At 41.5% G+C, this 16,331-nt stretch overlaps 1 protein-coding gene across 2 annotated transcripts in view; it reads left to right on the top strand.

The window, feature by feature from the left end:
* Positions 1-16,331, top strand: part of ASPG (asparaginase) — an 85,840-nt gene that overhangs the window by 19,711 nt on the left and 49,798 nt on the right. Inside the window, exons 4-6 of one of the 2 annotated variants that reach the window (XM_030562279.1) lie at positions 73-198; positions 2,635-2,718; positions 5,311-5,437. In XM_030562279.1, the coding sequence (XP_030418139.1) occupies positions 73-198; positions 2,635-2,718; positions 5,311-5,437 (337 nt within the window). The remainder of the gene's footprint in view (positions 1-72; positions 199-2,634; positions 2,719-5,310; positions 5,438-16,331) is intronic. The other variant, XM_030562280.1, reaches the window with a different exon arrangement.

Genomic DNA, 16,331 nt, shown 5'->3' with positions numbered 1-16,331 from the left:
TGATTTGTGTCAGCTCCAGCACAGCATTATTCTAATTCTGTTTAACGTGAAAAAATGTCTTTCCATCTCCAGAAATATTATGAACAATACGATGGTTTTGTGATCCTTCATGGCACGGACACAATGGCATATACTGCTTCGGCTTTATCCTTCATGTGTGAGAACCTGGGTAAAACCATTGTTCTGACAGGATCTCAGGTAAACCTTAATTTTAGGCTGAGGTCAAATGCATTTTTATTTTAGTGTGTCTGTATGTAAATTGCATAGTATCCTGATTGACACTATATGCTTTAGACTTGCAGGGGCAGATTCTCAGCTGGTATGAATTGTCGGTTGTCATTGATTTCAACAGAGCCATGGAAGCTCACACCAGCAGAGGATCTGTTCACAGGTTTTTTTATTGTTAGTGATTCTGGAAATATAAGAACTGCCATATTAAATCAGACCAGTAGTGGTCCTAGTCCAGCTGCCACTAGTGGCCAGTACTGGATGCTTCTGAGGAAGGTGCGACAAATCCTGTAGCGGGCTATTGTGTAATAACCTCTTGATATAGGAAACATCTGCCTAAAACCAGGCTGTTAGTGGTTTGTTTAAGCCCAGGAGCATGGAGGCTTATATTCCTTTATAAATTGTTATCCTGTCCTGGACTGTTGCGTGTGGATTATTTTTGTATCTGAGTGTAGCAATTGCCCATCTTTTTGTTGTGGGAGACAATTAACTTAATTTTTTCAATACTCTTTGTCTCTATTTTTAACACTTTTATGATTGCCAGGACGGGATGCATGTGCTTCTTTGGCCACGGTGTGTCTAACATGATATAGGAGTGGGATGCGTTATGCCCAATTTCACAGTTGGCATGCTTCCTTTAATTTATTCATCTCCATCACCCTGGTGATTGGGCCTTACCATGTTGTGTCTGAAGCTGACTTTTTATTTTGCACCAGTGTGCATTTTACACCTGCTGTTTTACCAGAGTGGCCTCTGCTGTTTGTTTAAACATAAAAGTGCAACTCTAGTCTTAAAAATGACTAGAAAAATGGTATTGTGAGATTTCATCTTTTATCTTCCAGTAACTTCCACATCAAACATGGTCTGTTGCAAATAAAAATATTTGTTTATTGCTAGCTCTGAAAAATTAACTTGAGATCTGAGAAACATTCATTTCCCCCAGTAATAAAGGTCCAGGTCATATTATGCTTTTATTGACACAATAGGTAAGCAGGCAGTAAGTTATTATTACCACTCCTGATTGACTAAGAATTATGCACATCCTATTACTTTGTTTCCTTGCCTTCTCAACCTGCTTGTTGGTTTCATCCATCTGTTATGGTTTTGTTTTGCTTTTTTAGACTGTAAGATCTTTGGGTCAGGGGCTGCCTTCCTCTTTATGTACAGTGCCTAGCACAATTGGACCCCAGCCTGATTGGCATCTAGGCACTATCACAATTTAATTAAATAACAATAATTGTGTATTCCTATTGTTGTCTCTGGGTTTGTGCAGGAGAAGCAGTGTAATCTAGTGTCTAAAGCACTGGACTGGAACTCTGAAGACTTGGATTTTATTCCCAGCTTTGCTACTGATCTACTAGGTGACCTTGGTCAAATCATGTCATCTCTGTGCCTCAGTTTCTCCATCTGTAAAAAGAGGAGGAGGATACTTACCTTCTTCGTAAAGCACTTTGAGAGCTTCTGATGAAATGTGCTATATAAGATCTGAGTGTTGTTATTTATTACATGACTGAGTTTGTACTTGGGACTTAGTAAAGAATTTGGATGATGAAGGAATAGAATGCAGGTCACTGCCTCTAAATTGTGGTGGGTCTGTAGGGTTAGCTGTACTGTTTACTTCATTAAAAAAATTAAGGATTTTACTTTCATTTTTTGCTGTATTATCTAAAGATCTGCCTGGCACATGAACCAACAGCAGAGCATTCAGTCTTAACTTTTGCGTTGTTTAAAGGAGCTCAGACATTAGGGATGATTTTTCTAATAAAGATTCATTCTAAAAAGGCTTAGAAGTCATCATCCTTTAAGTAACCACACGAAGTCTCTACATTTAGTCTTGTCCTAGTCTGTCAATAACAAAGTATCTGTTCACCTTTTATTTCCAGCCAGGAAGGGTAGGGCAAATTATATCCTCAGATGATGCTATGGGTAACTCTGAATGAAGTGAGGCTGTTGCTCATCTTACTCTGTGTACATTTTTCTCCCTCATGCTTCCTCACTGAAGAACTGAGTACACACATTTTCTGTTCTTGATATTGTTGCTAACCTGACTTTCACTTCTGAAAGAAAATATGCAGTTGCTTAATAAAACCAGAATAATTTCTTTAATGAGGTGTTTTTTAAATAAAGCTATTACAATAAGAGGAAAATATGAAAAAGCCAATGATATATTTTATGAAAAAAAATCTGTTTTACATTCAGAGGGAGAAATTCCACTGTCTGCTTCTGTCTAAAATAGTTTGGATGAAGAAGTAAATCTTATTCACCGTAAATGATATAACGGGAGATTGCCTTGATTGATACATAAATTATTCATGTATTTATACTGGATTTGTATTGCATGAACTGGAATCTCTTCTTCTGTTTATATATAAGAAATGGGGTGTAATTTCAGTCCCTTCTGTTTAGGTGCCTATATATGAATTGCGGAATGATGGTCGAGCTAACCTACTAGGGGCACTGCTGATCGCTGGACAGTTTGTAATTCCTGAGGTCTGTTTCCCTAGCATCAGAATTTGCTTTCCTGAATCTAGTAAAACCAAATGTTTACACTTTTAAAATATATCTGTTAACCAACAAGGAATGTGCATTGATCTTTAAAGGAACCATGTCAATGCTAACAGACCCCCATCTGACACAGTGCGCACACTGTTGTTAGGCTTAACTTACCAGTATGTTCCTAATATATTGTATAGACTTGTCATGCCTCTGACATACTGGCACAGTAGACTTGACATCAGAGATTTTCATTTGCACACTGTGCTTGGGACTCAAAACAAGTAGTGGAGTGGTGGTGGGAATAGTTAAAATTGAAGAGAAGTTTAGTGCTGGTGAAATGTAGAGAATTTCTGCCTCTGTAGAGATTGTATGCCTGTTATATTAATAAAGGACATCACACTCAGCAACTGTGGAAGCTTCCCCGCACTGCCTCACTAATATGCTTGAAATCTGACCAGCAGCATCCACCCAACAAGCAGAGAGAGACAGTAGTTCAGTTTTCACCCTCATTCAGTCTGTCTCTGTTCTGACAGTGCCAGTTTGATGTGGGTTAAGACCAGCAGCTTACTGACCAAGATTTTCCAAAGTGACTAGTAATTTTAAGGTTTCAGAGTGGTAGCCATGTCAGCATAAAGAGTGAGGAGCCCTTGTGACACCTTAGAGACTAACAAATTTATTTGGGCATAAGCTTTCGTGGGCTAGAGCCGACTTCATCAGATGCATGGAGTAAAATACAGGAGCAGGTTTAAATACATGAAAAGATGGGAGTTGCCTTACCAAGTGTGAGGTTAGTCTAACGAGACAATTCAATTAACAGTAGGATACCAAGTGAGGAAAAATAACTTTTGTAGTGGTAATGAGAGTGGCCCATTGCAAACAGTTGACAAGAAAGTGTGAGTAACAATAGGGAGAAATTAGTATGGGGGAAATTAGGTTTAGGTCAGGGGTCTCAAACACACGGCCCGGGGGGCTATTTCCTGTGGCCAACCAAGCGGCCTGCGCCTGCCCCCCCCAGCCTACCTCCAGGCGAGGGGTGGGCAAACTACACCTGCAGGATTGCCCCCCTCAAGCCCCATGCTGCTCCCTGAAGCGGCTGGCATCATATCCCTGCAGCTGGGGGGTGGGAGGGAAGAAGCAGAGGGTTCTGTCTCTGTGTTGCCCTGGCTTCTAGGCACCTCCCCCGCCCCCACAGCTCCCACTGGCCGGGAATGGGGAACCGCAGCCAATGGGAGCTTCAGGGGAAGTACCTGGAGGCACAGCAAGCAGCGCGGAGCCCTGCATCTCCCTCCCCCAGGGGCCGCAGGGACATGGTTCCAGCTACTTCCTGGAGCGGGGCCAGGGCCAAGGCAGGCTGCCAGTCCTAGCCCTGGCCCCGGCCCCGGTCCTGGCATGTGCCACTGCCACGCCAGAGCTCGAAGACCTCCTGCACCCCGCCCCCCAACTCCCTGCCCTGAGCCCCCTGCCTGAACCTCAACCTCCTCCTGTACCCCAACTCCCTGTCCTGAGCCACTTGCTGCACCCCACACCTCAACCCCATGCCCTGAGCCTCCTGCTGCATCCCACACCCCTTCTGCACCCCAATCCCCTGCTTTGAGCCCCCTTTCTGAACCCCAATCCCCTGCTGCACCCAAACTCCCTGCCCAGAGCCCCCTGCCTGAACCTCAACCCTCTCCTGAACTCAACCCCCTGCCCTGAGCCCCCTGCTGCATCCCATACCCCTCCTGCAGCCCAGCTCCATGGCAGTGATGCAACACTCGGGCCAATGAACTAGCCCTCATGTGGCCCTCATGGTCATTTGAGTTTAAGACCCCTGGTTTAGGTTTTGTAATGACTCAACCACTCACAGTCTTTATTCAGGCCTAATTTGATGATGTCCAGTTTGCAACTCCCATATTTTCATGTATTTATACCTGCTCCTGTATTTTCCGCTCCATGCATCTGATGAAGTGGGTTCTAGCCCAAGGCAGCTTATGTCCAAATAAATTTGTTAGTTTGTAAGGTGCCACAAAGACGACTCATAGTTTTTAGTAATTTTCAGTGCCATAATTTTTGTGGAGTTTATCTTGAAGGGGACTGACTTTTCACTAAGCATGGAGTCGCCTGATGCCTTTCAGGCATCTTAAATTGGGCACCCAAAAATGAATGTATCCAAAATCACTAGTCCCTTTGGAAAACCTTGACCATTTTGTGTAAGCCACCAAAAAGCAATTGTACTTTGATTTTCAGATGCTCATAACAGCTCTTTAAAAGTCTTCTCTTTTCTTCTCACCTACCTCAACTTAAACTTGACCAAAAAACGCCAAAGAAACAGCCTTCGCTGTCTTTCCTAGACTTTGCCTGCTCTTGTAAGGGAATTATGTAACTAGTTAATGTTTAACTTTTTAAGAGTTAAAGAACAATCCGTAATGTGACAGGCATTCCACTTTAAAAAAAAAAAAGTGTCAGGGTTGTAAATCTGCCAACCTCTAAGTAATTCTCATTAGTTTAAAGATTTAGAAAACATTTTAAAAGGGGCAGACAACAGTATTTATTTATATCTTTAATTATTGGCTTCTACACAGACGTGTTTCTTTATTTTTCTTGTAGGTGTGCCTGTATTTTTATCATAAACTGTACAGGGGAAATAGGGTGACTAAGGTGGATGCTGGGAGTTTCAATGCGTTTTCCTCACCTAACCTGCCTCCACTTGCAAATGCTGAGGTTGATATTACAGGTAAGCAATTTCATCGTTTAAGCCCTGTAATTTATAACACATGCAAAAGCACACTACTTTCCTCAAGAGCTGTTTCAGGATTTGATCAGTACTTAAACAGTTGAGACACACATTTTCTTAAGTATGGATGTGATTTAAAAGCATTGTGTTATGCCATTTGTGTCTTGACACCACTCCATGTGCCCTAGAAGCTGTTAAAATGATAGTTGTATAAGATACAAGAATCAGCGATTAAACTGCAGGTAGATTTTGTACAGTTCCCTATTATACATAGATATGACTGGATTGATTCTTACCAAATATTCAGACTCTTGGGAGGGAAGCATTTGGGGAATATGCCCTTCTGCCACAAAAATGCTTGGTCTGGGGATAAAATAAGGTAGGGAAAAATGAAAGAACAAAGTGGTTTCATCTCTTTAATGATTACACTGGATCCCTGAAATAAGGCACAGCAGGTGGGACAGCATCTGTACAGTTTTTGACAGATTGTTCGTGTCTGCAGTTTGGTTCATAGTCATTTGGTAAGGTGCTTTATTAGGTGCTTAAGAAACTAAGATCCTTTTAAATCAGAGAGACACTGTTAATGTTTAAATTGCCTAGGGAGGTTGTGGAATCTCCATCTCTGGAGATATTTAAGAGTAGGTTAGATAAATGTCTGTTAGGGATGGTCTAGACAGTATTTGGTCCTGCCATGAGGGCAGGGGACTGGACTCGATGACCTCTCGAGGTCCCTTCCAGTCCTAGAGTCTATGAGTGTGTGTTGGTAGGTCTAAAATTTAGTCTTTCTTCCTCATTTATTTAGACATTAGGCAATCTGGATGTATGTTCCTTTTCTTTTTTTTTAATTATTAAAAAAATACATAAGGATTTCAGTACGCAAAATTAATGTCACAAGTGATTATGCATATGTGATGGATGAAGTTCCTTTTTGGTGAAGAAACTTATTTAAAACATCAAGGTATCAAGGGGTTGCTACAAACCTTGACCAAGATAATTTTCAGAAGTATGAAATATATCTTTTTGTGCCGGTGTCCAGTTAATTTAAAAAATATATCTGGGGCTAAAAGTGGTACAGGGAATGGATGCACTAATCTTTCACTTCCTTCCCTCATCTCTAGTCCCTAGTGGATGTCTACCTAACTCTCCTGTTAGTGTTGTTGTAAAGACTGGTACTGTGGCTAAAACATTAGATTAGGATTTGGAAGCTCTGAGTTCTATTCCTGGCTGTGTCACAGGCTTCCTGTGTAACCTTAAGAAGTCACTTAACTTTTCTGTCCCTCAGTTTTCCACAGTGAAAAATTAAGTTAATAATACTTCCCTATCTCAGAATGCTCGTGTAAGGATAATTCCATTAAAGTTTATACAGATAATATGATGATGAGCACAGTTAAAAAAAAAAAAAAAAAAAAAACCAAAACCAACTATAATTTTTTTGTTTTAAATTTCAAGTAAATTGACAGTCCATTCAGCCACATTCCAAGATTGGAATAGTAGGCTTGTACTTCTCAGAACTGAGGTGCATTTTGTGAGAGTCCCCACAATAACTGCCTTCAGAACATCTAGGAGATAAAGGGAATCTCTTTCTTATTGTTGCTATCACAATTTAGTTAAAATTAACTCAGGCAAATAAATGACTTCTGTAGTTAAGGAAAAAATACAGCTATTTAATATATTAGGTTAACCAGAACGCTTCCCTTTGTACTATTTCTGAATACTGGGATGGGTTGTCTTGAATTTTTCCTTTGAATTTTTATAAACTGGGATAAATGACATTATAAATATTCGGTTTTCTTAATGATCAATAATGAAATCAAATTTTATGTAAATTCTTTCTTGGTTTCAAATGATCTGCTTTATGAGTACCTGTTTTTTGTAGTAGAAAAGCAATAAAGCTATCTGTTACTTTTTCCTGGCCATAATGTCCCATTAAGTTGTAAGCAGAACTCCCCCATTGAAATCAATGGGGAGTTTTGCTTAAAACCTAATGACTTGAATTGCCCCATTATTACTGTTTGTTTCAATTGATTGCATTGTTAGTATAGTGTCACTTGTCCAAAGTGGAAGTGTCAGTACTGAATGATTGTTTCATTTTGGAAAACCATAGTTCACAGAATACAGACAGTACCTATAACTAGTGCACCTTTACTCTGTCTAAAATAAATTTTTTGAAACATGGTTATTTTCCCTGAACGCACTCCTAGAATCCTCCTGAGAAGCTCTTGTGGAGAAAAGCAACCATTTGGGGCTTTTAAAAACACACCAAACCAACCCAGCTATTTTTAACCTTTTAAATTGCTTGTGTACATTGTCTTCCTTCACTTTTTTCAGACAAGTCCATTTCCTTTGCTGCTTCCAGGGCCGGCTCCAGGCACCAGCACAGCAAGCTGGTGCTTGGCGTGGCCCATGGAAAGGGGTGGCACGGCTGGGTCTTTGGCGGCAAGTCCCTCAGTCCCTCTCAGAGGGAAGGACTGGCCACCAAATTGCTGCCAATCGCAGCTTTTTTTTTTTTTTCTCCTCTCTCTTCACTGGTTGGGTCAGCAAAAAAGCTGGAGCCGTCCCTGGCTGCTTCAGTCTGCTTCCAATCTGCTGTCAGTTCCAGAAGGAGATATAGGCAGTCTACAGAAACTTTCCACTGAGAATCCAGCTCCACAGGTCTACAAACTGGAAGACAGGCTGGGCTTGGGAGGTGTGAGAGAGAGATTAGGAGGAGCTGATTATCTGTTTCCAGCAAGAGAATGGAAGGTGGGAGTATAATGGGACCAGAGCCCACTATGACTGATTCATTGGTGCAGAAGGGCAAGGTGGAGAGATACTGCTGGCAGTTAGAGAGCTATGCTGTGCTGTATCTGTCTCAGAACCAAAGAGTGAGGCAGAATAGAGAAGGTTAATCTGCGTTCTGTGCATCTGCAGCAACCTCTTCACCTCCAGTTGCTCTTCTCATTTTTTTCCCCATTGATCCATGCTCCCACTGATCAGTCCTTGTGGTTGGTTTCAGACCTCATCAATCCTCTTTTCCTTTAATGTCCCTGGTCAATATTTAGAAGTTTCCTGTGGCTTTGGCAGCACCTTCCTTCAGTCCCATTGTCCATCTGTGGACCCTCTGGCTGTATCAACTTCCCCAAAATTTTGGATCTGGTGAGCTTGATTCTTGTAGGCACCAGTGAAAAGATTCCAGAGTTCTGTTCATGTGAATACGCCTCAGGAAGCACCCATGAAATACTTACTCTAAGCTCCTGATGCAGCATAGCACAAAAAGCATTGGAATACATTAAAAAAATATATTTGTAGTATCGTCAGTGATCAAGAATAGACCTTGATTCCAGTGATGCCTTACAGATTTGAATGGGGCAGACAAACAAGAAGCCCAGGCTAATTACTAACTACAGTGTATCAGGACAGTCTCAGTGCATTTCATAACTTATTTCTCACTTCAGTTACTCTTTATTCATAGAATCATAGAATAGCAGGGTTAGAAGGGACCTCAGGAGGTCATCTAGTCCAACCCCTTGCTCAAAGCAGGATCAATCCCCAACTAAATCATCCGAAAGTATTTTATTGCCTGAAAGTATCAAACTAAAATCTGCTTCTTTATTCTACCTAGTTTTTCTCCATCACACATGCATATGGTTTGTTAGCATATGGATTTTGAGTGCTGAGGTTGTCATCATTGTGGTTTTGTTTGTTTGAAAGATTTATGCAGGAAAAATCAAGTACATAAAAAAAATTGCTTGGACTTTGCAGATAGATATAACAGGGAAAGTTGAGAGAATGCACACTATCAACCTTAGTAGCATCACTAATGTAAAAGACAGAGGATGGTTAGTTATCAGGTTACTGTGTTTTGCTTGGCAGTATTAGGCAGTTCCGGTTGTACATAGTAAAAAGTCCAAGTCATTTGTTTATTTATATTATCAAGGTAAATGCCAGCTCTGTACATTGAGGTATTTTTTTTCTTACAAATACAGACATGTTTGTTGTTGGAATGAATATTTAGTTGGGATAGACTCATTTCAAAAGGCGTGTATCAATTATGACAAATTATTACCAGAAAAAGGCGGCTGTATTTTTTTGTCTTGCTTTCCACCTTGAAGAACCATCCATACGTTGGTTTGTGCTCTCCACCCATTGGCTGAATTCTAATGAACACTGGTGTAGCTTATATAATGGTACGACGTGCCTGTCACTTTGCAGAGGAGGGTGAGAAGAAGGTGCTGCTGTTTGACTGGAGCTTTGCAATCATTAAAAGCTGTATTTCTTGTTTGATTTCATAACTTTGAGTTCATTCACCACTCCTTAGGGAGGTGTCACTTTTAGAGCTATTGTACTCCTATAATGAATGGGTTCAAACCTGTATTGTGGTGTTTGTGTATGTGTTGCCTAACAAAAGTTTGCTGCTTTCTAGAATGTGTTGTATTAGTTTGATTTCTTTCCCTCTGTCCTGATGTATGGTCATGTCTTTATTAGATTCTCTTCTGTAAAGGGAAAACATTTTCACTTACCTTCCAGGACCTATGACCCTGGAACCTTCCACATTCTTACTCCTTTCTATTCAGTATTCTAAACGTTTCAAGTGAACAACATCCTCAGTACACACATTCTGACATTCTGTCATGGATATCGTAGATATTACAACTTGTGGGATATAAAACACAAATTTAAAATCTTAAAAAGTCTGCACAATATACTAAACCAACCTCTTCATACTTCAACTGGATTGTATGGTATCAATGGTGTCACAGTCTTGTTCATGCTGATGCTTAACAGTGGAACAGAAGCTAGCCAGACTTCTGGACACCACCACACCTTCTGCCCCCCAATCCCTCTGCCAGAAATGGTTTAGCATACAGTTATGTATGAAGGTCAAAACTTCAAACTTGACTGCTTAAAGTTAGACTCCTCAGAAAGTGGCCTGATTATCTCAGAGGGGTCTGAAATCAAAGGGAATTGTGAACGCTTGGCACATTTGAAAATCACACCACATTTGTAGGTGTCTAATTTTAGGCACCCAATTTTGAAAACCTTTAAGGTTTTAAATTTTTGTTTTTGTATCTCATACTCTTTGGCCTGTTTGCCTTCCTGCCCCAGGCCGTGCTGGACATTCAATGCACTAAAATATAATTACCTAACTTTTAAAATAGTGTACATCCTCTTTAGGGGCTTGCCTGTTTCTGAGGAAGATGAGTAATGTGCTTATCTTTGTTCCTAAAATAATCAGCTTTGTACTCACATTTACATAATGCAGAGGAGTATGTGTGCTACATCAGTTAAAAGCTTTTTTTTTTACAAGCATAGCCCATCCAAGTTGGAACAAGTTGCTCGTTATCTGTTGCAATGTGCCAAAAGCTCAATGAATAACTTCTCTAGTTAGCCAGTTCATCATATAGGATTCCATAAGGCACTATTCTTAACACAAAAAGGTAGAAATTCTCATACTTCATCTGCCTATCCATAAGCTTCCTTACTTCATATTGGCAGTTCTTAAGATTATTTTCATTAAACAATCCACACAACCTAATGTAGCTGCAGAAGTTGTGGGATAGCGTGTTCATCCAACAGAATGACATAAATTGTGCACAAATTGAGCTATGACATGGAAAATTTCTCCATTTCTTGGGTATTGTGTATGGTAACACAAACAGTGCAAAAGAATTACTGAATGAGTTTGTGTACGGCTCTCTGCATGATTTGAAATGGGTCAGAACAAGCCTTAGCTGGACATGGAAGGATTTACACTTTAGTTTGTTTGAGAACTAATCCAGCTCAGCTGGATTCATTAAGTTGGAAGCCAGAGCAGAATGTACCAGTGGTGTTAATTGCAGGATGGAAAAATGTTATTTATAAAGATAACTGCTACTCTTATCCCTGAAGTCATGATCTGCATTAAGCAGATCGGCAATACTCTTGGTGTGGGGAATGATGCTAACTAGAGGAAAGTTTTCTGGCTATATTAATTTTGTTTAAAATAGACCTCTCTTCTGGGATAAGTTACTTTCCTCCATAATGCTGTAGCATTTCGAACACAGAGCATTATTCAGTAGAGTGCATTTTCAAACATAGGTTCAGAAAATATACGGTAAACATTAGACCTGTCCTGGTTATCTCAGCTTTAGTCTTCTTATCTTGGCATGGATCTCTAATGAGAGATGGTTTAATCTTATTTTGGCAAAGTTAACCAGGTTAGGTCTAATTCACTCTTTAGATTTTTTAAGAAAACATTAAGTGCACTGATAGTTTCTGAGATAGGTAACATACATTCTGAAGAATGTTTCAGCAAAGTCTAATCTTTGACTGAGGATAGAAGAAAAAAAGCTTTTGTGTCCTTTAGGTGGCACTGGCTTTGAGTGTAGATGAGACAGCTTTAAAAAACATCCCTTGTTGCAGGGGAAAAATAGAACTGGGGATTCTTGGCATCATAGTAAATACTGCTGCTGCTCTCTCTCCTCCCACCTATGGTTATGATGAACAGGGCTCAAAAATTTCTTTAACACTCACTTACCTGAACAGCCTCCTGGCCTGGGTGAGAGAACTATCACATCTTCAACCCTCTACCAGTAATTTTGCCCCAGTAAATTCTTCCTTGCTAAATAGAATCAAGAGGTTGGAATCAAACTATTGGAGACTTGAATGGTAGAGATATACAAGTCTAGTTAATGATGTTTCGGTACAGTTCATTACAGGCACATATGAGAGTTTCCCTTGACACAATCCCAGAAAGAAGCTTTTGTTTGGGATATGAGTTATAACAACTTCCAGATGCTTTCTTTTGTTGCAGCTTCTTATTGTAAACATTGTAGGACACTTTTTCCTCTGTTTTATTTAAACCTAAGAGGACTTCAGCTATTCTGTGTGTGAAGAGGAAGCCATGCTGGATGCAGGAAGGGGAGCAGTTGAAACATGGTGGGAGACAGAATCTTAAACCAGTGTAAAATGATATAAAAGTGAGGAGAATAAGTGATGTTTGCTATTCTCATCAAATACTGATTTCCTGCAGTAGAGTTGATCCATCTTCAAAGGTTGGGTATCATAGTCTGTAGGACTGTTGTGGTGGAGTGCTTTTTGCAGCTGATTTAGGATCCTGCTTTGCTGTTGAAGTTTTATCAAACACAGCGTTTTTTCAGATTATAGAAAGCATTTGCACGTTACATGATTAAACATATAGCTATGATTCATTTGAGCCATTAGGACTTGATTAATGTTGAGCAACTGAGCATACATCCAGTGCCTTCTGAGCATACATCCAGTGCCTTCTGTATTTCTGCTGTTAATTTTATTTTAATCCATGGACCTTTCCCTTGTCCTGCTGCAGGAATTAAATTTCCTATGCTAGGAATGGCATTGTAAGACGGGGTGTAGAAGCTGTCAGTTTCTGTAGGAAAGGCAGCAAATATGGGGCTGAAGGAGCAGAGCTTGAAACCATGAGCCATCTCATGCATAGTCAGTTCTTTTGTTGCTGTTTTATATACTCCTCTTTGTGAGAGTGTTTAGGTAATATAACAAAAGCTTCCTCTAGCTCTAGAGTAAGACACAGGCTTTCTGCTTTTCCAGTACTCACTCACCTTCACCATAACTTCTCAGAAATCATTACGCTCGTGGCCAATTGGGTCTTCTCTGGATGTCTGTTTCCTTGGTCTATATTACCCCAGACTTAAACTTTTCTACTAGCTCTGCACTTAGCAACTGTAATGCATTAAACATGTTACTGCATAGTAATATGCAATAATTCATAATATTATGTATAGTATATAGCTGGAACCATTTCAACCCTAGGCTTAGTGGGCCTCCAGGTTCCTCCTCTGCCATATGGTGTAACAAGGCAAGAGAGTTGCCTTTTTAGAACATCACTTTATACGTTATCATCACTTGTCAAACTACTTGGACCCATTCTGCCTCTCTTGACGGTATGTTGCAGGCTATGGTGTATTTTCCTGCAAAAATAAAAATGGTCATGCAGAATTGCATAGTCCACTTTAGGCACTGAGGAAGCATTGGTCAAACAGGAAAAGCATTTAGTCCAGTAGTAAATCCAGCTGTGTGATCTCCTGAATTTAGCTGGTCAACTTCCCAGAAATTTTGTAGCTGTACGTGTTCAGGTTGAATCTGCACATACCCGCTGCTCTCTCTCATCATCAGCACAGTGGGGTTCCATTTGCTCATGAGTGGATGATTCTTTCACCATCAAGAATATCACTTTAAATGTGTTTCACAATTTATAAGTAAAACATTTATCCATATAATCTCCTGTTTGTTTTTTCTGTAAGCACTGTCCTGAGACCCTTGTGACATATCTGCTGTCTTGCTTGCCAGGGATGGGACAGTGTTGGGAAGTTCATAATAACTTTATGCTGATAGATTATATATATATAGAGAGAGAGAGCTTGTCTTGATTGTTAGAAATTGGCTTGTCCTGGCATCCATGAGAGGAAAATTGTTTTACTGGGGTTTGGAGGGAGGCTTTTAAATATATATTGGATATTCTTGAAAGCAGCTGTGACTTTAGATTGCAAGAAATCAGGATATAGCTGAATGTTTTCAAGAGTGATTAATTCCTTAGGAGACACAGGGCAGGTCTATAATATGTATCCTAATTTTTTATCTGTCCTTGCAGCCCAGGGGCTTCTCCAGAAGTGAAAAGAAACAGCTTGTTTTCCATTGTGAGCTAAGTTTTACAGCATGATATGTGCTTGATATGGTACTTAAAGCCATGGGTTGTCATATGCAGTGTACTTCTGGTGGAATTCTGTGCCACTGCGCATGCACAGAATTCATGTCCCCTGCAGATTTCTTTGCTTTCCCGCAGAAAATGCCTTTCTGACAGGGAAGCCATAAGAGCAGTCGTGTGACCTTCCCCAGCAGTATGTTTTGGGTGCCTAGGGCAGCCAGCAGAGAGGTAAATCACTGTAGGGCAGGAGGTGGGACTGGGGAAGACCTGGCTGGTGGCTCCTACCCTGCGCTGGGTTCAGCTTTTAGTCCCGACTGGGTTAGGGATGACGGGACTTCCTCTTCCCCTGCACGGCATCCAGGGCAAATTTCTCCCTAGGCTGCAAGAAGCTCTGCAAACTCCCTACTTATAGCTCCTCAGCTGCAGGGGGGAGGGATCATGATATGAGGAGCTGCTCCTCCATCTGCTCAACCCCCATGCACCCAGACCCTCCCCATACACAGACCCTCCTGCTGAGCCTCACCCCCCCAATCCAGATCCCCCTCTCCCCTCCAAGAACCACTCTCTCTGCACCACCCCAAAGAGCCACCAGCACCTGGATCCCCACTCTACAGAGCCTCAGCCAGCTGAGCCTGGATCCCCACCCCAAAGAGCCACCAGCACCTGGATCCCCACTCTACAGAGCCTCAACCAGCTGAACCTGGATCCCCACCCCACTGAGCCCCACTCCCCCAGCATCTGGACCCCCCAACTGAACCCTCCCACACCCCGACACCCCTGCCAAACTCTATCCCCACACGCACATAGACCCTGCCCTGCTGAACCCCAACCCCTTCACCTGGACCCCCCCTGCAGAGTCCCATTACCATTGCACCCAGAACCGCCCAACAAGCCCCTGTGCATCCAGCTCATGCCTGCACCCAGATTGCCCCACACAGAATCCTCTCAACTCATACCTGGATCCCCCCCACAGTAAGCCCCACACTTGGATCCTGCTGAGCCTGCCTGACTGCATCTGGTGCACCTGGCAGGGGGAGTAGGGCCCTAGGGTGTTTCTAGGGCAGACTTGGTCCTTGCACTCTGTCAGGGTTGGGTGCAGCCTCACTGCTGAGCCATGTCCTGGGCGGGTGGGGAAGAGCTGCAGAGTGATCTCCCACCTCTGTGCAGCCAGTGGCCTGTACTTCCCAAGGCCATTTTGACAAATTAAATGTGCAGAATTTTAAAATATTGTGTGCAGATTTTTTTTTGGTGCAGAATTTTTAATTTTTTGATGCAGAATGCCCTCAGGAGTAATGCCAAAGCCCCTCCTACAAGTTGTCAGTTACTGACATTTCTGTCTTGCATTGGAATAGTAAACTTTTTGGAATCTATAATGCATGATGTGGCTTTTAACAATGGAACACAAATAGACTATTAAACAGCTGGCATCTGGCTTTAAATATATAATTTAAGTTAAGTAAGTGTCAGAGGGGTAGCCGTGTTAGTCTGGATCTGTAAAAGCAGCAAAGAATCCTGTGGCACGTTATAGACTAACAGACATTTTGGAGCATGAGCTTTCGTGGGTGAATACGCACTTCGTCAGATGCATGTAGTGAAAATTTCCAGGGGCAGGTATATATATGCAAGCAAGCTAGAGATAATGAGGTTAGTTCAATCAGGGAGGATGAGGCCCTGTTCTAGCAGTTGAGGTGTGAAAACCAAGGGAGGAGAAACTGGTTTTGCCAAGATGTGGAAAAATTGGATAGGGTCCAGAGAAGAGCAACAAGAATAATTAAAGGTCTTGAGAACATGACCTATGAAGGAAGGCTGAAAGAATTGGGTTTATTTAGTTTGGAAAAGAGAAGACTGAGGGGACCTGATAGCGGTTTTCAGGTATCTAAAAGGGTGTCATCAGGAGGAGGGAGAAAACTTGTTCACCTTAGCCTCTAATGATAGAACAAGAACCAATGGGCTTAAACTGCAGCAAGGGAGATTTAGGTTGGACATTAGGAAAAAGTTCCTAACTGTCAGGGTAGTTAAACACTGGAATAAATTGCCTAGGGAGGTTGTGGAATCTCCATCTCTGGAGATATTTAAGAGTAGGTTAGATAAATGTCTATCAGGGATGGTCTAGACAGTATTTGGTCCTGCCTTGAGGGCAGGGGACTGGACTCGATGACCTCTCGAGGTCCTTTCCAGTCCTAGAGTCTATGAATCTATGAACTACAAAACCAGTTTCTCCTCCCTTGGTTTTCA

Source organism: Gopherus evgoodei, chromosome 4 (genome assembly GCF_007399415.2).
Source record: "Gopherus evgoodei ecotype Sinaloan lineage chromosome 4, rGopEvg1_v1.p, whole genome shotgun sequence".
Lineage (NCBI taxonomy): Eukaryota > Metazoa > Chordata > Testudines > Testudinidae > Gopherus > Gopherus evgoodei.
Note: the sequence above shows the minus strand (reverse complement) of the source record. Positions and strands in the feature narration are given on the sequence as shown.